Genomic DNA, 24,161 nt, shown 5'->3' on the forward strand with positions numbered 1-24,161 from the left:
TCTAGGCGTAACAATTAATCCAATATATATACCCTTGCCATTACCATTTGGCAGTTTAGTTAAAAACACACACACACACACAAAAAAAAAAGTCAATTTTAATTTTCCCCGATTAATGTGGCTCGTGGAGCTAATTAGAGAAGCCTCAAAAAGGCCAAAAGTACTGTACCTCCTATCCCTCGAGGTCAAGCGTGAACTGTGGGGACGGAAAGTAGAAGCCAGGGAGAAGAAGATGCACGGGATGGGACTGTGGCTTGATACGGTGTAGCTGAGTCGCGGGGCAGCAAAATATCAGCGTCAAATCGGTGCCGTTGATGCTGTTCCCGGAATGATGGATGATGTGATCCGGCTTCCGGCCGGGCCTGCCTGGCTTTTGCTCTCAGCTTCATTTACCTAAAAACAGACATGGAAAATGCCGGGCAGGTACGGGGTGCTTTCATGTTTGACATAACGGCCATAATCCTTCAATTTTGACTCCCCCACTTCGTAATTTCCATGATATGACATTTTCCCACTCCCATAGGCCATTGTCCATTGCCCGATTTCAACTTGTTATCTAAGTAATCAGTCTCTCTCATGACTCTCATTTTTGTTTCTAGCCAGTACAAAGTATAGTACTACTGGGGAGGGGGTCCCTTCTTATAGTACTATACTTTGTACAAGTAAAGGTACGTGCATGTAACAAATTATAATTTTTTTTTTTGTAAATAAACTATGTAGAGCTACAAAAAAAATATATAAGGGGAAATTATCTAATCAGAAAATGACAAAAATAATTTTACCCTATCATTTTGGACCGCAAATCATTATTTTAATGGGACCGTGGCGCGCAGTTGAGGGGCTGATTTGTTGGGGCCACGGAAGGTTTGGGTTTGGGTCTTTCAATGTTTAGACACGACAACAAGGGACAGACCTTTTCAGTGCTCCGTTTGTGTCACTTAATGATAAGTGGCTTCCTCTAATTGGCTGCTACATGATAAAATTGTGTTTTCATTACCTTCCATATTTTTTTTTTTTAATAATTCAGATTCAAATTTCGTCCATGAGACTAGCGGTCTTCTCTCTCAATTTATCCTTCGGTTAAACTCAAATACAATCATAGTTTATGCACACATAGAATAAAACATTCAATTCATATCTCCACATAAAATAAATGTCATTACAAAAATTTGATTTTCGATATTTCCTATAAAACTTAACATGTTTTATAGTTGAGTCATGCTTGTGGAGGCTATCTTCTATGTTTTTTTTTTCTTTTTGATGATCCAAGTGTCCAGGCTTTGCCCGTCGAGTCTTGAAGGAGATCGACATTTTCTTGATTCGGCCTTCAAGTAAATCTGATGCGATTGTAAAGTTATACATTTTCAACGATCAATCTTCACCAAATGAAATATTTCTATCTCCACCAAGAATCGAATCCTAGCCACTTACAAAAAAAATTAAAAAATTTACCACTTACGCCATCTTCGAGAGCTACCTTCCATGTTTTTGATTGGATCTTTGATTGGTCAAGGAATGCAGAGAATCATTTTTCTGTAGGTAAATTATAAAAAAAATAAAGTTTTTACTGTATTTGTAAATATATATATATATTTTTTAATATCTAAATTCGACTTATTGAAACACTTTAATGAAAGTTTGACAAACAAATTTCTCCAAAGGCGACGCAGTTATGAACCCTAAACCAACTTTTTAATTTTTTTAATAATTAATTAATTTAAAATCTCTATCGAGCAAAAATTACTTATAATAAAGACGATCTCTCGTGATTTCCTCTATAATGCAAAATTATGAGTTCTCTTTAATTAAGATAAACTAGTGGTGAACCCGTGTGATACACAAAAGAGTTTAATTTAAAAATAAAAAAAAAAACTTGTTATTTTAAAAATTTAAAAGAATTGATAATTATAATTTTTTTTAATCTTCAATCATTTATCAAAATTTAAATTTAATTAATTATTCGCTATTTAATATGCTAATAGAGAATATTTTTAATTCAATGTACTGTTATTCAATGTGTTAAAAGAATAATTAACATATTAAATAAGTCACTTGACAAAATACTCATAAATTTTTTTATTTATTATATTATATTTATTTATAAATAAATATTATAAAATCTATAATATATTCACTCAAAAACGTTTGTTATTTTCTATTTATTATATTATAATTATAAATAAAAATTAAAATTCTTAAATATGAGTAAGAATAAGTTTTTTCAATAATAACAAAATTTTAAAAATATGAATTTTGATTTCTTCCATAGTCTTAAAAATGTGATATTTTAAATATTAATTAATATTGAAAAACCCTAACATTTGACAACCTAAAATAATTTTGTATGAATTTGTTAAAATATCACATTTTCAAAACTATAATATAATTATTAAAGTAGTTAATAATTAATTAATCACTACATTTGATTTAATGCAAGTTTTTGAGAAAAAAAATTCACCTTGACACTTGACAAAATACTTTGTTTGACTATCATATTTTAATATTATATAAATATATATAAAATAAAGATATAAAGATAATATTTTAAATAAATAGACAATTTTCTATGACTTAATTAATAGTTTAAGTTGTCTATTAATATTTCTCATAAACCCATGCAAATTTAATACAAATTTTAGAGGCAAAAAATAGTTTGACAGATTTTTGGAGGGAACAAAAATTTGCAAACTATTATACTTTAATAAAATATATTATATATTATTATATTATACAAAGATAAGATTTTATTTAATAGATAATAGTTAAAACTTTAAGTGTTTATTCATATTTCTCATAAATAGTATTTATTTTTGATTGATTGACGGATTAATTGATGAGAAGATTTAACAAAAAATATTTATTTTTGATTAATTAATAGCATTAAAAATTTCATGCAAATTTAATACAAATTTTAGGTGTAAAAAATAGTTTGAAAAATTTTTGGAGGGAAGAAATATTTGCATACTATTCTACAATATATTATATGTTATATATAATATATAATATATAATATTTATATTATATTATATTCATAGTTTAAGTATCTATTCATATTCCTCATAAATAGTATTTATTTTTGATTGATTGACTAATTAATTAAATATTTAATATTCACGTAATAATGTATTGAAAAACCTATGATTAGTATTGAAAAACTCGTGTATTTAAAATTCATTAATAATTTTACAATAATTAGTATATATTATTTCAAAATAATTGAAATATTTTAAATTATTAATGCAATAAGTACTAAATACAAATCTTTAATGCAAGTTTTGGGAGAAAATTTTATTACTACTTATTATTTCAAAACAATTGAAAGATTTAAATTATTAATGCAAATTACAAAATAAAAATTATTAATGCAATAAGTATTAATTGCAAATCATTAATGCAAGTTTTGGGAGAAATTTTTTTGTTTCAAGACTATCATACTTTTATATATATAAATATATTAATGTCTCTAAATACAATAGAAGTAGAATTTGGGCAGTCAAATTAGAAATTATATAATATCTTTAACTCAACATTTTAAGAATTTTGAACCGTCAAATAATTGTTTTTTTGGGGTCATTTTTCACTCTTTTATATATAAATTGAACGCCATTTAACATATTTAATATTTTTCACATTTTTTAGAGAAAGGAGCTCATTAATAAATTAAAAGACTTTCCAAATTCTATTCAATTTATTTATATTTTATGAATTCCTTTGAATAATAACAACAAAGAATAGATGACACCCATTAAATGAATTTACGTCTAACAATAAATTTTACAAATTTAATTGAATTTTTATAACCTTTCAATTTCCTCTCAACAACAAAAATAAAAAGAGTTTTATTCAATATATATATATATATATATATATATAGCTCACAACAACAATTAGGGTGTGTTTGATGGAAAAAAAGATGAAAAATGAAAATATTTTCCAATTTCATGGAAAACAATTCCCACCTCCCCTAGTTCCAATTTTCTATGAAAAATAGAGCGAAACATACTTTAATGTGTTGTACCATGAAATTTTTTTATAGAAAATATTAAGTAATCAAACATGCAAATATGAAAATTTTTCCCTTAATGTGATATTTTTCAAGGAAAATAATTCCAATCAAACACACCCTTACATATTTGATCTAGAAGATAAAAAAAATATATTATTTTGTGCTTTTATGAATACTTTTAATAATAATAATAAAAAAGGTGGTAACGCTAATTTTCCTAATCTATAAATTTGTAATAAAACTTAATATACTATAATTTTATTGTAGTCATGAAATTGAGATTCAACACCTTTCACTACAAGATCAAACTCTCATCAAATCATGCTTCTTATCACAACACCTTCTTCAATAGCCAATGATTTCAAAAGTCATCAAGGCCCCTTACATGATGACCATTGTCACTAATCATACCTAAAAATTTTAATAGGTGAGACTTCTTATATGTGTGATTGTTTCACAAAAGGTGAAAGATGTGAGATCCAATGAACTTGGTTAGTCATATTAGTGATAGGAAATCATGACAAGTACGTACTAGGGATATATAAAGAACAAATAATTATTATATTAAGAAAAAACATTAATTATCTTAGAATTTATTCCATATGATTGGTCTCTATTTTAGCACACATAGAGAGCTTTCACAAAGACTCTAGAGGATTATATATCTTCCTTTGTGGTTGCAACAAAGACTTCCATTAGATGTTGTCCAGTTAGCTCAAGCAATACACATATTGAAGTTACAAAAAATCTTTCACTGTCACATCTTTTGGGTGCTCACATGCACTTTCATTTACTTGAGAACATATAGAAGTAACACTCTTAATGATTTATTTAATATATAGAAGAAGATATATATAGATGTTTTTGTATGATTAATATTTAAATTCTTCTTACACATGGTGTTTAAAAAATTATGACAACTGCACTTTAATTCTCGTTAGTGGAAAAAAAGAAAGAAAAGGGTGAATCCTTTCCAAAGAGACGACTTTCATGAGCAAATGAAAAGGAGAAGTGATATCATGATGTGCAAAATTACTTTGATAGAATAATTAATTAATTCGCAACTTAACAAGTATTAATTACTTGGATGAAAGCAACATGATTTGGTGGCACAGGAATAACTTGACCTACTAATTAATAGGTTTGGCTGGCTATATATGCAAAGATCTAGATTATTAATTTCTGTGTTATTATATGTAGTCTCTTCCATGGATGCATGATTTCTTTTGAAGAAAAATCTTTCCAAGATATATTCCCTCCCCTGCCAGTTTTACTGTTCCCTTCTTCAAAACCCATTCATTTGCATAGCTAGTTCTTCTAAGCTACATGGATCATACACCCACTGTTTGATGATGCTGTCTTGCAGTTTGTTTACCAAATATGCTGTGAACTAATAGTTTAAATGGTAACTATATATATATATATATATATTAGAAAGCAATTGTGATATAATAATAATAATAAAACTATACAAGTATTAATTACTTAGATGAAAGCAAGGATGTATACATATATATATATATATATAGGTCAGCAAATCCTACCAAATTGGCTCTTTTTTTTTTGGTTAATTAGGCACCATGATCTTTAATTATTCAAAGCTGCTATGAATCTGTTGTGGAATCTATTCAATGTTTTGGTCTTAGATTAATATTGAAGGACAAATTAGAGTTCGTCTTAACTAATAATTGCTTGGCATAGTACCATGATTTTTCTAATCGCATAGCCTCCAATTATCCGAGCTATGATGAGCAGCCATGAATGATGAATGCATATGTGCCCAATCTGTCAAGATCATTGCTTTTGCCTTTTTTTTCCTTTTCATTTATTCTCCCAATGGAAAAAGATTTAACCGGATAATTAGCAAGTTAATCTATAAAATTTTGTCTTGTTCCTGTCTTCCTTCTTCTAATCCTTTTCCATACCCCCCCCCCCCCCTTTTTTTTTTCTGCTATTACATCTCTTATCTTCTCTTTTTCATCATTTCTTCTCTTTCTTTTCACTTTATCCGTTAGTTACGTCTGTAACATCTAGTGTCGTCAATGTCAAAATACTTTTTTAACTTCACACATAATTCTTTCAAATCAACTCTTATAAAAATTACGGCAAATATTAATCTTGCGTGAATTCTTTTTCATTTCTTATCTTCTATTTTTCATCATTCTTTCTTTTATTTTTATTTCATCCGTTAGTTAGTTTGTAACATCACTAATGTCATTCATGTCGTCAAAATACTTTATAAGTTCACACTCATAATAATAACCGATAATTCTCTTAAATCAACTCTTAGAAAAAAAAAAGTACGACAAATATCACTCTCTTGACGTTGAAATCGAGTGACAGTTCCTTAAATCTCTTGATGGTGCCATTCACTTTTCTTAAAGCATATCTAATGTTTTAGATAGGGATTCGACATTATGGTCATAAATGTGATGATGTTAGTACATTATGTGCGATTCACAATATGCCCACTACTGGGCTTGCTTGGTTCAATTCAAAATAAGCAGTTTCCAAGTTCAAAGATGACGACACAAGAGTTCATAGAAATGTTGAATTGTACCACCCTTTTGACGGCTTCTTTTAATTGTTTGATTCAACCATACATTCTTCTTTTTTACATACAAATTGTCGTCAGAGTTACGCCTTTGGAAAAGCGACATTTTTATGCAACTTGAAATATTTACACAAAAATATGTAGAAACTAGACCTCATTTTAGGGTGAAATTTATTACTCTTTTTTGAGATTAATTAAAGGAGACGAAGAGCCTGACTAACGTGATCACCCCGCGCACTGCCCAGGCCCAAGCGAATTGGGAGATTGGGCCTCAAATGTGTTCGGCCCATGAGATTGCAGAGCTCGTAGCCTTTCCGTTTCCAAATTTGGGCCTCCTCCTATCCCGGCCCTGCAATGAGGACCTTGGGCCACCGCACAAGTGCTCGCTGCTCAGGCCCATGAATAGTTTTTTCTATTCGTTCTGGGTCTTCAAAAACTATAATCACCTCATTCCATTTTTCAAAAGTGCCTATTTTCTGACGCCATAAAATATATTAATTAAAATTAAATTTTAAATTCTTAAAATGGATTAATGTATTTCACGTGACAGTGGCAAAATCAGAACTTTAGCACGTGCGTAGGCTCCACCATGGCCGACCCACTCTCATAATAAAATGAATTTTAATTTGTCTTTTTATAGAATTATATAATTTTTTTAAGAATGATTTATTAATCAATATGTAAATTAAAAAAATGGGGTATGAAATTTTATTTTTTAAATTTATCTAATAATCATTGAAAAATAAGTTATATGATTTCTTATCTTAAATTTTTCAGATAAATTTATCTCTCTCATCTTCACCTAAATTTATTTTGAGCCTCATAGATAAAAAAAAATAATAGTGCAGATGTCATCTAATGCATTCTAAAAAATTTAACAAATAATTTGATAAAAAATTTAGAATATTTTTTAACTTTATTTTGACTATTTCATATCTTGGTTTGAAAAATATTTCAACCTTATTTTACTTATTTTAATAAATGATATTATAATAATAATTTATTAAAATAATATTTGTTAACCAAAATATGAACCGAAAAAGTGAAATATATAAAGTATTTATAACAAAAGTATTTCTTATTGTATTTATTAAATTTATTAAATAACTTTTAAAAAAGAAGTCATATGACTTTTTATATAAAATTATTCAGATAAATTTATCTTTTCTCACTCCAAATAAATTTATTTTAGACTCTACATATAACAAAAAAAATAACCCATATGGTCCCCAATATATTCAAAAAAATTTAACAAATAATCTGATATAAATTTAAAATATTTTTTATTTTCATTTTAATTATTTCATATTTTGATATGTAAAATATTCTAATTTTATCTTAATTCAACATTATCTTATTTATTTTAACAAATGTTACCTAAAAGGAAATATTATCTCATCATCCAAAAATATCATCGGCATAAAGAGATATATTTCCATAAAATAATTTTTAAAAAAGGAAAACATTTAACTTCAACCCCCATAATTGTTTTGCAATTTCGCTTTCAATTTTAAGCTATTAAGATGGCTCAAAAATGGTAAAATCTTGCACATTATTATTATTATTATTTATATAATTTAACTATTAAGAGATTATTATTATTCGTATAATTTCTTCTGTTGTATATTACAGGCGATGAAAAAGCACCGGGCACCGCTACGGTCACTTCCAAACCATGACAACAGTTTTACTTCGCCAGCTGTTGAGATGTGGTTGGTCTGTGAGTCACCTACGGCGAAGAACCTTCATGCTCTAGAGTCTAGAGTCTACTCTCTTCGCCGTTCGGCCTTGCGGGACAGCTCAAGCCTACGCATCTCTCGCAAAAGGAGAGAATCGAACCACGGGAGAGGGAGAGGGAGAGAAATATCTGTAGATCTCTCTCCTTTTTTCTTTTTCCAGTTCTCTGGTCTGTTTTCGATATTTGCTTAGCGTGAGAAATGGCGGACGAGCCTTTGCCCACGCGCTGGTCCTTCGAGGTTAGTAGCGTTTCTACTTCTTCTTTTTCTTTCATCTGTTTGGCTGCGGAGAAATGTCGGTTGAAAAGAGAGACTTCGATTTTTGCATTCCGAATTTGTGCTGGACCTGCTGGACTTCCGATCAACTGTCTCTAGTTTTTATTGTGCTTGGTCGTCACACTCATGCAGTGAAATTATGTTCGCCGTTTTGTTAAATCTGTTTGGCAGCTGAGAGAATGTAGGTACCAAAAAGAAAATTGAATTTTGGATTCCATTCACTCTTCGAATTCCTCTCGGACCTCTCTATTTTATATTTTGCTTTGTTAACGCGGAAATGTGGAATGAAGAATGCGATTGGATTTCTAGTGAAATGACAACTTTCATCAGTCTTGGTACATATTTGCTCGTTTTTCTGATGTGAATCTAATCCAGAAGTATATTTGTGTTTAAGTTTTGATTTGTGCAATTTTCATTCCCCAACCTGTTGGGTTGCTGAGAAATGTTGGAACAGAAATATTCGAATTTCATTTTCCGAACTTGTTCTTTACTCTTTTGACTTCTGACCAACAGTCCCCAAGTTTTATTTCTGTTTACACTTCAACATTTGACCGTCTCTGATTCTGATAGGACGCCGCAATCTCCCCATTTTGTTTTGGTACAACTTCTCTTCCGACCTTGTATATGTGAAATTAGAATTCATTACTGTTAAATTTTGAATTGTCTTATTTGTGTTCATTTCTCATTTTCCATAAACTAAGAGAAAATGTGGAAAGGAAAGAAAAATTAATTTTGGATTCCATTGTTGTACGTCGCCCTTCAACTTCTGACAATGCCTCTCTATTTTTTGCTTTTGTTTTGTTGACAAGTAAATATGGAATAAGGAATTCAATCTTTTTTATTCTTACATTTTGTGAGACTGCACAATTTCTTTTAACTTGGATTCGTAACCACCGTTTGGCTTTGTTAATGTGAAATCAGAAGTACATTACAGTTCTAGTTTTGATTTCTATTATTTTCCTTATTTCTGAATGTGTTTGGCTGCTCAGAAAATATTGAAATAGAAAATAATTGGATCTTGAATTTCAGATTTGTATTAATTCTTCACTTTCTGATCTTGTTTTTCCAGTTTTTTATTTTGTTTGATGGACAAGAAAATGTGAAAAATATTTTGAGTCAGATTTTGCGACGGAACACAATTTCCCTCAATTTAGCTTTGTGCAACTTTTAGGCTTGGTTGATGTGAGATCATAAGTAAACTGCAGTTGGAAATTTGATTTTTGTATTTTAATTTGTTCCCTTGCCCTGTTCTTGATAACCGATTACGAATTAGAATTTGTGATCTGTTTACCTTGAGCCATGATTAAGCATTAAATTTGGTCAAGTTTATGCATTCATTTGAGTATTTTTTTGTGTGTGTGTGTGTGTGTGTGGTGTTTTTAGGAGTTTAAGATGTTTTATGATGTTAAGTTTGGGAGAAAGAAAGAACCCGATGAAAAAGATGCAGCCATGAATGGTCAAGCTGCTGGTGGGATATGTAATGGGAACTTGTCCAGCGTAACATCAAGTGGAAGTGGGCATGTGAGAAATACATCTGACTTGGCCATCTATGAACAGTATCGGAATCAGGTTCCCCATTATATGACTACAACTGTTACTGGTCATGATTCTCTTTAGTGTTTGGAAAGTGTATTCTTATACTAGATACTGTTTGATTGCAGGATGGGCAGACCTTGACCTACAGTAATGGGATTTCATCTACTAGATCTTATGAAAAGCTGTATGGTTCCTTCACCTTTTCAAATTACCTTGTTTCTTGTGTTATAATTTTACAAGTTCCCTGTATGTATAGATATATTTTTCTTTATCGGAGCCATATAAAAACCCTACACTTTGTCCAACCAAGTTATTTATGTGAGGGATAACTAATCAAAAGAAACATTTGTGCAAGGATAACATTAACCAAATAGTATATGATGAATGCATCACCATCATTATGATCATCAACCACACCTTATCCTAACCAAGTTAGGGCTGGTGGCAGTGATATTCGTAATATCATTTGATTTCTAAAAGTTACATTGACACTACAAATCTGTGCAAAAGAATATTGTGGCAAAACTTCATAGATGCCCTTCCACCCTTTAGTGAGGTGAATGATGGCATAAAGTTCCAATTTCATCTTTAGATGGAAAGTTTCATGGGATAATGGTGAATGAAGATAATTTCACTGGCTCAAATAAAGAATTACTGAATTTAATCACCCAACGTCTCAACTCATTAGTGCCGTCCAATTTACGAATTGATGGTTTACTGGATGATGTATTTTTGGGGGTGATTTAAATCTGGAAAACTGCCTTTTACAAAGTTTCTCATTGGGGATGCATTTTGGAAAGTGAAATTGTTCATGCCTCTTGTGTATATAGACTATTAATTGTATATGCTTGCTGTTGCCCTCACCCAGAATTACGAGCTGAAGATGACTCGTTGGGTTCATGGGACCAAGTAATATAATTAAGACCTCCCCACTAGACTATTGATGTGGGATTGGGTTATGACACTTGCAGTTAAGTGTTTTAGTTTTGAGCTTTTGTTAGAGTTTCACCTCTTTTTGGTTGCTCTGTTTCGACGAACTGTCTTGAAAAATTAGCCTATCTGAAACATCTTTCATCTTCATTAATATCTATGCAAAGCAGATACTTATAAAAAAAAGTTGGCAGTAGGTTCTGGAGATCTGATTAATTACAGTGATTGAAGAAATGGGTAGGCTGTTAGGTAAAACAAACTACTAAAACTAGCTATCAGCTTGGTGGAGACCTGTAGAAAGTCTTCTGTAGTTCAATAGGCTTCACATAGGTAAATTAGCAGCTCAAGGCACTAGGGCATTTGCTTCATAGGGATGTTGGGCATGAAGACATGCACCCTAGAACCCATCATGGGCAGGATTTAGCTGCTTGTGACATTCTTCTGCACTGACCACTGTCCTGGCTGCTTCAAAGTTCGACCCATTGGGTTTGGTTCACCTTTGAGCTGCTTTAATTGTCGATGTTGCTTGAGGTTGTTGGAATTGGTTAATGTTGATGAAGAAAAATTATCTACTAGTTTTTGAGTTGCTGTAAGGTCTTGAGGCTCATTGTGGCTCTGTACCATTTATTATGCTACATGCAAGGCATTGCATGCTATCATTGATAAGCCCCATCTCAGATTTGACCATGCTACTTGATATTACCAATCCAACAAGAATCTATTTTAATCAAAATTGAGAAAAGAAAAGTAATAGTAGAAGAGAACGGAGAGAGCAAGATAGAGTTCATTGCATCAGAAAGCAAGAATTAAAAACCATAATGTTATTCATGGTTGTATGGCAAAGTATGTAAGTATTCTTCTCCTATAATTGTGGAAGTTAGGCAAAAGGTTACAAGCTAACAGTTCAACGTGCATTCACACCAGTTTTTGTGGCACACTATGGGCACTGGGCATGCAATGCTGGCCTATGGAGTGGCCAATCACAGCTGGCCTTATCTTTGTGACAACGTCATTCCATCAAGACAGAGTGTTGTGGCCTTGAATTTTGGGAACAAGCTCTTTGCTTTGTGTTTAATGTTGTGTACCCTCCACATGATAGGAGTCTTGGGCTGCCTACATTTAAATACAACAACAATCACAAGTTTTATCTCACTAGGTGGGGTGCCTAGCATTCATGTTTCCTTGTTGTATAAGTTGGTTTCACAATATTAACTATGTGATGGCATACGACCATATCAATTATCTTCATTTACCGCCATCTCATGTAACTTTTACATACAAAGATAGTGTTGGAATTTCATCTTATCCTTCCCTTGCTAGTGGGTTGTGTCGGGAGGGGCATTTGGCCTAAAATTTTGCCAGATTGTTTATTTATTTATTTATTTTTCTTTTGGGGTGGGGGGGGATGGTTTGTATTGTCTATGTGACTTTTAGAAGTCAATTGACATTATGAATGTCATGCCACTAACCCAAACTTGGTTAGGGTAAGGTGCAGTTGATGATTATACGTAGAGTGAGAAAGAAAAGTTAAATGGATCAAAATGCTGCATGCAGTGGCACAGTAAAGTAGCAAGCACTATAGCAATGATAGTATATAAAAAATTCTTAACTGATGTTTGGTACTTCATTTTCAAATCTTTACTCAGAAATATTTGGATCCTTAATCTTGTTGGTTTATTTACTTAGAAGTGTTCAGATCCTTAATCTTGTTAGCATGGGCTAAATGTTTTCTCTGAGTTTAAATAGATAGATTTTATACCAACTAATGAGAGCATATGATATGTTGATTTCATGTTGTGATAGCTGCTCAACGTTCTCTTGCTCTTTGAGAGTATGCTGATATGTTGTTCTCTTTGCAGGCAAAAGTCTCTGCTCCCTGCTTTTGAATCTGTTGAAATGCGTGCATTAGCAGAAAGTTTAAGTAGGTAATTGCCAATAATACAAAGAGCTCAACATGTGGGAGTGAACCCATCTGCCTCGTGAGAAAAACAGGAAGCATTGCAAATGTTCATTTTCTAATCTTTATTTCATGTACAGGGATATAATTCGTGGAAGCCCAGATGTGAAGTGGGAAAGCATAAAAGGGCTAGAGAATGCTAAACAGCTACTTAAAGAAGCAGTTGTCATGCCAATAAAATATCCCAAGTATGTTTTAGTGAACACCTATGATGTGCTTTCTTCTTAGCCTATGTTACATGGACTCGTCTATTCCTCTTGGATTTCTGTGTCCATTGGATGTGACGAGGGTAGCAAGTATGGGGTATGTGTCCAACACCTACAGATAGTGATGTGGTGGGTTTGTAGGGGGTATTTTGAAAGGGTAAAGAGTATGGGTTATGTTTGAATGTGATGGGTTTGCACTTAAAATTTTCCAGATCAAGCAAGTATGGAGCAGAAAATAATTCCTGGTCGAGGATGGGTACAAGGTCCCCGATTCAAACATAATTTTAAATGAAATTTTATTTTATTCTATTTAAGTATAATCCTATCTTTTTTGTCTACATGTTGGAGTTTTATCTGAAAAAGTTTCTTGTTTTTTAGATTTCCTCCTTCCCACTGCCAAATTTCAGCCTGTGGTGCTTTCTGAATAATGTTTAATATTTTAAAATTTTTATTTTTTCTTTTGAACTTTCAGATTTGCTTTATCTAACAATATGTTCCTTTCATTATCGTATTTTAAATTATAACAACAATCTAGGATGGAAGGCATCTATATGGTAGGAAAAAAACATCATTAAGAATGTAAAATAAATTTTAAAGATGAATATAAACTGATCAAGTAGCAGGTACCCTACCAGTACCCAGTAATGAGTGCAGAATTGAGTAAATTATCTGCTGGGAAGAGGGATGAGGGAAAATGTTTTGGTTCAAACCCAAACCATTGCTATTAATTCATAGTCAGCTTTTTGTAATTTTTGAAGAAAAAGAACCTCATATTCGATATCAAAGAAAATTTTTAATATATTCAACTTCAATAAGAGATATAAATCTGATTTTGAGTTCCATCTAGTTTCATATGCATTTCCAAATAGGATTAAACATTTTTAGAAGTCTAGTGGTTGGAAGCACACCCATACCCAAAACTCATAGCAGAGCCCATGTAATATGAGACAGATCAAACTCACTATAACACTCAATATTTGGGGAATTGAACTTTCCAAGATAGAGAATAAGGTTTGTTGTTTACTTTTCTTTGAACTTGCAGAATTAGGAGAATGGTATCTTTACTTCTTTGGCATGACAAATATAAGTACATTATATGCAAACCTTAAAATTTGTTATTCCTTTTCATATTGTAAGTTGTAACACCATAGGTCCTCACCCAAAAAAGTGTTAGCTAAAGATTACCTGTGGATTCATGGGATTAAGTAACACCATGAGTCCTCACCTAGACCTTTCCAGTAGACCACTGATGTAGAATTGGATCATCACAAACTGCTCTCCTTTGTTCTTTGTCCTTCACCAAGCCAAATATTCCATATCTCAATCTGACCCCAATCAATCTCAAAACACTTTCCTAGCTCGCACTCACTTGCTGGTGGTCCTGTTTTTTTGTTCTAATATCACTTTTAACACCAAGGATTCTCACCCAAAAGTGCTAGAAGGTAATTCTTAGGTTCATGGACTAACTAATTAGGACAAATAGTTCATTGTTGATTTTGTTAAAGTTTTTGCGAATTGACATATTTATCAGACCAAAAGAATTGCTGTGTTAATATGTTTGTGTTAAATTGTATCTATTTCCTTGTATCCATGCTTCCTTGGCTCAAACCATTTCAAATCTTGAACTTGCCTGTGTGCCTGTCATTTTCCATGGGATTACTTGGGTGGTTGTCCCCAGCTACTCCAAGGTTGGCCGTATTTTTCCCTACCCTTGAAAGGTTAACCAGAAGATCCTGATGAAGGGTAACTTGATAAAAAGAGAACATATTTTAGTTAATTGATTTTATTATACAAGTAGGATAGAGAGATCATATCCTCTCTTTCTTCATTGTACAGTTTTGACTCGTGGACCATTTCTAGGATGCCTTGATGGATTAGTGGTGGTCAGTAGGAAAGCAATGGAGAGAGATTTGGTGGTTGGCCTTGTTTGCATGCATTATCTTATATGAGAGGAATGAAATAGAAGGTCTGATGAGAAGTTGAATTTCTGTTTTATGGGTTCAAGAATAATTGCTTGTCCTTTCTCTGTTGGTGGCTCTGTGGTAATGTGACCCCTCAACCATTATTTGGATTTGATTGATTCTGTGAAATTGCAAGGAGTGTGTAGAGCTCTTAATGCCCTTCTGAGTATATGGCATTCCTCATAGACTTGTATATTTCTTCCATTTTGCACATATATAGCATTTTCTTGATGATGTTATTTGAAGTCACATTATCATATTAATTATATATTCACTGTACCGACACAAGATACAATTCTGAAGTACTTGGCACACTGGTCAAAAGCTCATTTTGTTACTGTTCCAGGTACTTTACTGGTCTTCTATCACCATGGAAAGGTATTCTACTGTTTGGTCCTCCAGGAACAGGAAAGGTATGTAGTCTTGGATCTTTTCTTGGTTTATGTTACTATATGAAGAATTCAATGCTTTCTTTCAGTTTCTTTTTTTCTATTTGTGTACATGTATTTTTCCTCCTTGTGGTTCATTTATTCTGTGAGCATAAAAAGGCAATATATGTGCATAGTTTCTTATGGGCTGATTTACACATTGCTGTTGTAATTGTTATCTGATAAAATTTAGTATCAAGATGTAGACCTTTGCTTCCTTTTCCACCATTCTTACCTTGCAAAAGGACACAAAACTAGCAAGGTGGATTACTGCTCAGAGAAAAGGGCCCTAAATATTTTGTTGAGGCTATTCTTACCTTTTGGGGGAAAAAAACTATATATTCACTGATATTTTAGCCACAGAAAACAACAAAAATACCCCTAAAAGGCCTATTTTTCTCCTGCTACCATGTCTGAAATAGCCATCTACTTGTAGCAGTTTTTCTCATACCTCCCTATCTCACATGTAAATCTGATGGTATAATTCTGTAAACATTACATGGGTATCTCACACTAGCTTCCATTGAACTGGAAGCTTGTTGCTGGCCCCATGCCCACTTAAATCCATTACTTGAGTGGATGCATTATGTGTTCTTTCATATTACATTGGTTTACCCTGAAATCTTTGCTCTACTATTATACGGTTGATCCAACATTCCTCTCTAGTATTTTCCTTCTCAACAGGACTGTTTGTGATGCTGCAGACTATGCTTGCAAAGGCTGTTGCAACCGAGTGCAAGACCACATTTTTTAATATTTCAGCATCATCTGTTGTCAGCAAATGGCGGGGTGTGTTATCTTGATCCTTTCCTGAAATAGTTAAAGATTGTTATATCCATATCAGAATCAGGTAGAAAATTTGAACTGAGACTCAGCTAGTTCACGGTTCATTTGTTCAACTGGTTCACCCATTGTTATTAAATTACGTATATTTTATTAGTTTTTGTTTATAACGTACAAGATTTGTGCATATATTATTGATTTTTGTTTATGTAGTACAAGATTATGCATATTTTATTGATTTTTGTTTATGTAGTACAAGATGATGCATGTTTTATTGATTTTTGTACATGTAGTACAAGATTGTGCATGTTTTATTGTTTTTGCATATGTAGTACAAGGTTATTTTTTATTTTATTGGTTTTTGTATATGTAGTACAAGATTATGCTTGTTTTATTGATTCTTTTTATATATAATACTTTTACTAAATTGAACAAAAACAATAAATGGCCCATTGATTACTCATAGGCTAGGCTCTCAAGTTTGAGCCTTGGAGGCTACAATTGGATTTTAAGAGGGCATTGACTTCAATCTTTAATAGTGTCTTGCATAAATGTACTTCTAATATGAATCAGACCTCAAGGCTAGTCAGTTCAAGATGATGGAGGTTGAACTGGTTGGTTCTGTTAGGTTCTAATAACTACGGGAACTGGTCGGGTCTGTGGACTTGTTGGAACAAGCATTATAGATGTCGATTTATCACTTTATTTTAGTTTAAATTTATTATATTTAGGTGGATCATGAAATATTCATGTACAAGTTCTTTGTGTTGGTTTAATGGACTAATGACTGCAATTATTCCATGATTGATATATTATACTTTAATTAGAAGAACATAATTATCTTATTGATTATTTCTTGACAACATATTTCGTAAAATAAATTGAAAATATATAATGTTTGCAAACATCAGCAATAATGCACTTGTCTATAATCAAATAGATTGTTTTCCGTAAATTGACACACTTCACTTTTAAAGTTATCCTTATTTTGGATTTTATTGCTTCACAGGTGATTCAGAGAAGTTGGTGAAAGTTTTGTTTGAGCTAGCTAGACATCATGCACCTTCAACTATATTTCTTGATGAAATTGATGCCATCATTAGTCACCGTGGTGAAGGACGTAATGAGCATGAAGCAAGTAGGCGTTTGAAAACTGAACTACTAATTCAGGTGATTTTTTATTCTGAGGAGTAACTATCTATTTGTTAATCTATTCTATATTATATAAGCAAACACCAAATTTGGTGTTATGCAGCCCTGTCAATATTTTGATTTCTCAAAGTGCCCTCTATGTATTCTGGTGTCAAGATTTTGATTCCCAAATTTCCCTCCATGTATTCTGGTTAAAAAACAAAAAAATAAGGAACTACCAAATTTATCTTCACAAATCAAACCGCAGTGAGAGATGTGGGTTTTTTTTTTTTTTGGGGGGGGGGGGGGGGGGGGGGTTGTTATAGGTCAAAGTTCTCTCTCAAAAATAATCTCTACAAATAGTTTATAAACAAGCTACAGCAGCAACAAATGTAAAAAATAAAAAACATAACAACAACAATTTGCAAATTACAGAATTTTTTTTGTTTATGCCTTCTGCTATCTTTGCCATCAAAATCAAGTTCTTGTTGCATAAGCATATAACAATGTGAATACTGGCTTTATAAATCTTTTTCAATTTCAAATTCTTGGATGATTGATTATCTAAGTTTTTATATACATGTTCATCTCCACTTTCTGCAAAATTAACGAGTCAGACTAGATTGCAGATGGATGGTTTGACACAGACAGATGAACTTGTTTTTGTCCTTGCTGCTACAAATCTCCCATGGGAACTGGATGCAGCCATGCTCCGGCGTCTTGAGAAGAGAGTATCCTTTTGACAGGTCAATTACATCACGTTTCATGTAATGGTAAGAAAGGATTACACTGAGATCTTTTTTCAATAAAAAGATAGTTCTTGGTGATAATTGAAGTGAAAAGCTTGTGCAAAACAAATAAATTCTTCTCATTCTTGCCAACAGATAAAAGACTATGGTTGGAATAAACTCTTTGATCTCTGGGTTTAGGATTTCAAGTACAACCTCTTTGTTGCAGAAAATCTCAGAAAATCAAGTTTATTGGCATATGCAATTTCTTTTGACAACTACTTCACTCTATTGAATTAAACAGAATTGATGGCTGAAATATGTTGTCTGATTCAGTTCTTAGACATTACTTACCCAAAAAAACCTGCTATTTTTGTTAAACTTAGAAAAATGCAATAGCGTTGAGTTTATGTCTTGATCTCTTCTTCCTTAACCATGCTAAGATTCTTGTTCCTCTTCCGGGACCTGAAGCAAGAAGAGGTATGTTTGAGGAACTATTGCCATCAACACCCGGTGAGGAGAAACTTCCATATGAACTGTTGGTTGAAAGAACAGAAGGTTATTCAGGTTCTGATATACGGTTGGTGTGCAAAGAGGCTGCCATGCAGCCCCTGAGACGGTTAATGGCCGTCCTTGAAGAAAAACAAGAAGTGGTGCCAGAGGAAGGTACGAGATATTTAGTCAACCACTTCCACATTTATATGTTAATTTACTAGATTCTACGCATGTGTTCCTTCGGCTAGTGGTGGTGGATGAGAGGAACTACATAAATTCCAAAGGAAAAGTAAAACTAAGGCTATGTTTGGTAGAGATTTAAGCTGCGTTCTCTTTACTATTTTTAAGTTATTTTTAATTTTTGATTTCTAAAATAATAAAAACACGTCTTCTTTATTGTTTTTAAAAATATATTTTTGAAAATAAAAAAAAATTGTAAAATAATTTCAAATGTATTTATTTATTTATATTTTATTATTGTAATAGGAAAAAATATTATAAAATTTATTAACTTTAAAATTTATATATATATTTTAATAATATATTAAGATTAAATATTTTTAATTTACTAAATAATCAAATTTATTAGATAAAATATTATTAAAAAAATTATTTTCAAAATTTTAAAAGAGTAATTTTTTGTTTTGAGAAATAATTTTTTAAAATGATAAAAAAATGTTTTTTTAATTTTTTTAAAAATAGATTATCAAAATAAAAAATTAAAAATAAATTTAAAATTTAAAACTGAAAATTGAAAAATAAAAAAATGTAATGGAAATGGAGTGACCTATATGGGTGGAACGGAAATGAAGGAAATGGAATGAAAAGCTGTTTCTCTTTGTTTGGGAGAGGAAGGGATGAAAAGTGATAAAATTTTGACGGAAGTAACGGATATAGTGTCACTTCCATCCAATTGGATGAAACCCATCCCTCTCCATTCCATTACTAAAAAGCCTTCCAAACAAAGATAGTGTATTTCTATTCTTTACTACCATTTCATTCAATTATATTAGTTTTCATTCTAAACCAAAAACAATAAAAAAAAAAAGGAGACGGAACCATAAGGCGGATAGACGAGCATAATTATCTTTTGGTTATTCTATTCTGTTTCGTACTGAAGGTTATGGTTGGTTGCAGAATTGCCCAAGGTTGGACCAATCAAAGATGAGGACGTAGAGATGGCTTTGAGAAACACGAAGGCCTCGGCGCATCTCCATGCTCATCGCTACGAGAAATTCAATGCTGACTATGGCAGTCAAATACTTCAATGAAGGCACCTCCTCACCTGCTTATTTCACTTTTAATATTGTCTACATTCTTATTTCTTCTTTTCATTTGATGATTTATTTGAGTGTTGAGAGCCCTATAGATTGTTTTATATATTGTAGGCTATAGCCAACCACCCTCCTGTAATTCCTCCGTTAGAATGACCAGATTTTTAAAGAGCTTTGCTTGAGATTTTTCTTTTTGCCAATTAAAAAGCTTTGATTGAGATTCAACCGAGAGGGCTTGATAGCTTCGGTCACTACTTTCTTGTGGTGCCAGTGTGGCAATCATCTTCCACATCGTCTCACTCTTTCTTGAACATCAGGACTTAGTTTATCCGTGATTCGTAGGCTGACCTCTCACTATAAATAATGTTGAAATAGTGGCCAGGTTGAGAGAGGCGTATTGCAACTTGCAAGTGCTTTAGGTGAAAGAAAAAAGAAAAAAAAAAGAAAGAATCCCATAAATTGTCATTTTCTTTTACTTTTTTCTTTCTAAAGTTGCCTCCTTGAATGAAGGAACTGGTAAGCATGAGCGTGAACTATAAAGCCATTAACCTATATTGCATAAAAACTTGTTCTTTGACAGCACAATTATCCAGAAGTAAAATTTAACAACGTAAATAAACAAGAGCCACCATTCACAACATTCCGCAACTGATAAACCAACAGAGTGACCATAAAATTCCAAATCAAAATCCTCAGCCAAAAACAAGTGACCTAGAATTGTTTCACTTATACCCCTTTAATGGGTCAGCTACCTTGCCGGATCTAGCATCACTCCATGCTTTTGCAATTGTTCGCTTCATTTCATCATCCCCTTCTTCATACATATTCTGCAAATCACATAATGGAGTTCGAATGATTAAATAGAAATTCCATACGTTATAGGAATTCGCTTATAGTGAAAAAAAAAAAAAAAAAAAACAGGGCATCCCTACAAAATGATACTCTGCGTCTGTTGGGTGGGGAAGGGTTGGGAAAAAGGTCGTGTTCACACACAATCTTCTATTTACTTTTTTTAAAAGAGATAATCCCTCTAAATGAAAACCGTACCTTCATCAAGTCCATAATTCCCGCCATTGGATCTTTCTCCTTGTCGAGATTCGGCTTCAGCTGCAAATGATGAGAATAACTCAGATAACTTGAAAGGTTCACAGCCTACAAAATACTATTCAGCTCTTATTTTTCACTTGTGGGTAATTACCTTGTCCTCTTTGAAATGCAGATCCAACCAATTTCCCTTGGAGGCCTTATACAATGTGGCTATAACCCTTGTAGGCTTAACCACCACCTTACATTTCTCAGGCACAATCTCCTTGTGCAGTTTTGGAATAGCACATCTATAGTTCTTTCTTTGGACATCATGGAATTTGACATCAAAGGACATTGGCCTGATTTCTATCTCCATCTTTTCCTGGTCAACTCCCTCCAAGGAGATGTATATCTGAGGCAACAATGAGACGACCAAATTAGGTCAATAATGCTCCATAAGACGGCCAATTCCACAAACAACAGATAGTGATTGCTTGGACAAATGTCACTGTGAAGTAATCATGCATGTATTACTATTGGAAGCTAAGGCCAAGCGATATTACAATGTACAAAAATTCTCTCTCTCACACCTGTTGGGACCTTAAGAGCAACATTTATTTCAGTCAGCTAAATAGCTTCAGATCAAATCCCTTCAGAACACAACTATGCAAGTAAGAAGACTTTAAGTTTCTCCAATAGGTAGGAAACCTTACCTTAATTTTCTCATTGTCTTGATCCCAGCTAAAAGATCCAAGTGTAATATATTTCAGTGCTGGGTTAGTAGACGTAGCCACTTTTGCTGTTGGAACTGGAGTTGGTGTTTGAGCCTGTGACAGCTGCACAAGAAAATAAATACAGAATGGTAAGATGCAGGAGAAGGTATAAACTAATGTCTTCAAATTCTGCACACTTGCTTAATTATGATGAAAATGATGCAAAATATCTACTTCAAGAGCCCGGGTCCATTGTCAAATTTGATTCAGGTAGCAGTAAAGGTGGGCACCCCAAATTCGAAATCTATACAACTTTAATAGATTTATTGAAGTAATTTTAAGAAGATTTTGGAAGAATCACATTCAAGCAACTATTACTCAAATATTTCATCCAAGCACCAAACTCTTATACGCCACCTCTCTTTTAAACAATTGACCAAGATCTTGGAATACTAGTCATTCAAGTTTACTGGAGATAGTAGGAATGCGTAAAGAGAATGGCAACAAAAATTCTAGGAATATTATAAATGGTTGTAATGAGTAACAAGCAAATCTCTTTAGTATAAGAAAGGAAAAGGCAAAAGAAGAATAGAGTATCCAAGGTTGAAGATTTGTGCCTTTATGCTAGCATGGAAGAATTCTTCAACCTTGGATGCTCTATTCTTCTTTTGCCTTCTCCTTTCTTATACTAAAGAGTTTTGCTTGTTGCTGCCTCTTTATGCACTTAAATTTTAGTTTTTGTGGATATTGTGGAATGGGAGAACCAGAAGAACATGTGGCATCTAGAATGCAACAATTGAGAGAGAGAGAGAGAGAGAGAGAGAGATGTCATTAGCTGGTTCATTCATCAAATTCAAGAATTTACATTGCAAGAATGGACAACAATGAATATGGGTAACAAGAAGAAGTTACATTGCAAGAATTTACATTGCAGGGCAAATCTTCTAAGTCTGCAGAAAATCAATGGACCTGGAATATAGGGTGACATGGTGAGAGCTATAGAAAACTAATGTGAAATTATAACTTGGAGCAATCAACCGTAACTATGTAAGTAATCATGACTCACCAGATTTTTCTGAATATGAACTAAAACATATAGAACGCCTAAACTCTGTGCAAACACAGCTAAGAATGGCATTTCGGCTAATTCGTTAATAGTTGAAGTCTATGAAATTCCCAAAACCCCAAATCCTAGTCATACTGTAAGAAAGAGATTGATTTCATCGATGTTTTAAGACATGGGAAGTCAATGAATATTGCAAGTCAACCAAAATACACAGTTCAACTAATTCCTTACATGAGTTGAGTCAAATACACCTAAAATGGTAAATGGATTCCCCTTAAATTAAGAAACGATAAGAGATCAATTCAAAATCCATATAATCCAACAATATTCCAAAACACGCACAACCAGAACCAATGAAGCTTCCGTTCCACAAACCACATATTTATCACATTTCCACCCACATCAAATCCAATCCATACCAAACTAATACATCAAGAAGAACGTCTCCTGAAACCAGCAAAAACCAAATATCCAACAACCCAGAAGGAGGAGAGGAAGAGAGAGACCTTCTCCAAGTTGCGGATTTCGGAGGCAATGAGAGAGACGATTCGGGGCCTCTTCGCTATGCTTTCAAGATGGCGAAGCTCTTCCAAGTCCAGCGCCAAATCATCCGCAGCCATCTTCGCCTTCTGGAGAGAGAGAGAGAGAGAGAGGGAAAGGGGGAGGGGCTATAGAGCCTGGAGTAAACAGTGGAGTTTGAAGGGGGCAGAAGTAAAATATGTATAAATAAGGGTGATCTTAGATGAAACAAGAAGGTTCTAGACACCCTACTACCCGGTGCTAGAACAATCGGCGGTGGACACGTCATCCATTCAGAATCCAATCTACATAATAATAATAATAATAATAATAATAATAATGAGGAGAGGATTTAAGGCTGTATAAAGCTCTCTACGTATATATGTAAACAATTGAGTTAATGGCATCTCAAATAATTCTTTACTATAAAATTTTCAAATACATTAAATAAATAAATAAATGAACAGTTATCCTAACTATATATCTCACCAGATTTAAAAAGGCAAAGGCAATACATATGATGAAACTTGGGATTTTATTAAAAATTTATATTCATTAGATCTGATGATGGTTGGAGCTTCGAGGCTTTGGGCAGATGAATGTTGAAAACAGTCCTATTTTTACTTAGTTACCAACAATTCAGCTCATCTCACTCACATATAAATAGTTCTGCTATTTAAATACGTGTTTAAATGAATATAAAAATCTCCATACAAATAGTCTAAATCACAAAAAAAATAAGTATTCAATCTATCCTTAGTTTAATCTTGAGCTAGAATATTTCTTTAGCCACTTGTGTATATAAATATATGTTTTTTGTTTGATAGTTATTTGTG

General features: G+C 32.7%; 2 protein-coding genes across 2 annotated transcripts; one reads left to right on the top strand and one right to left on the bottom strand.

Annotated features, from left to right (window-relative positions):
- Positions 1 to 8,366: 8,366 nt before the first annotated feature.
- Positions 8,367 to 20,226, top strand: LOC127793070 (uncharacterized). The gene is made up of 11 exons (XM_052323839.1): positions 8,367 to 8,536; positions 9,956 to 10,141; positions 10,234 to 10,292; positions 12,898 to 12,963; positions 13,076 to 13,183; positions 15,509 to 15,575; positions 16,295 to 16,379; positions 17,383 to 17,543; positions 18,134 to 18,235; positions 18,676 to 18,898; positions 19,865 to 20,226. Exons 1-11 carry the CDS (start codon positions 8,498 to 8,500, stop codon positions 19,996 to 19,998), a joined length of 1,230 nt encoding a protein of 409 aa, XP_052179799.1. The 5' UTR covers positions 8,367 to 8,497; the 3' UTR covers positions 19,999 to 20,226.
- A 304-nt stretch (positions 20,227 to 20,530) lies between these two features.
- LOC127793071 (uncharacterized) lies at positions 20,531 to 23,501 on the bottom strand. The gene is made up of 5 exons (XM_052323840.1): positions 23,313 to 23,501; positions 21,741 to 21,863; positions 21,200 to 21,439; positions 21,049 to 21,108; positions 20,531 to 20,828 (listed from the first exon to the last, which is right to left on the bottom strand). Exons 1-5 carry the CDS (start codon positions 23,424 to 23,426, stop codon positions 20,724 to 20,726), a joined length of 642 nt encoding a protein of 213 aa, XP_052179800.1. The 5' UTR covers positions 23,427 to 23,501; the 3' UTR covers positions 20,531 to 20,723.
- Between the last annotated feature and the right edge of the window lie 660 nt (positions 23,502 to 24,161).

The sequence above is a fragment of the Diospyros lotus genome, unplaced genomic scaffold (genome assembly GCF_014633365.1).
Source record: "Diospyros lotus cultivar Yz01 unplaced genomic scaffold, ASM1463336v1 superscaf1, whole genome shotgun sequence".
Taxonomy (NCBI): domain Eukaryota; kingdom Viridiplantae; phylum Streptophyta; class Magnoliopsida; order Ericales; family Ebenaceae; genus Diospyros; species Diospyros lotus.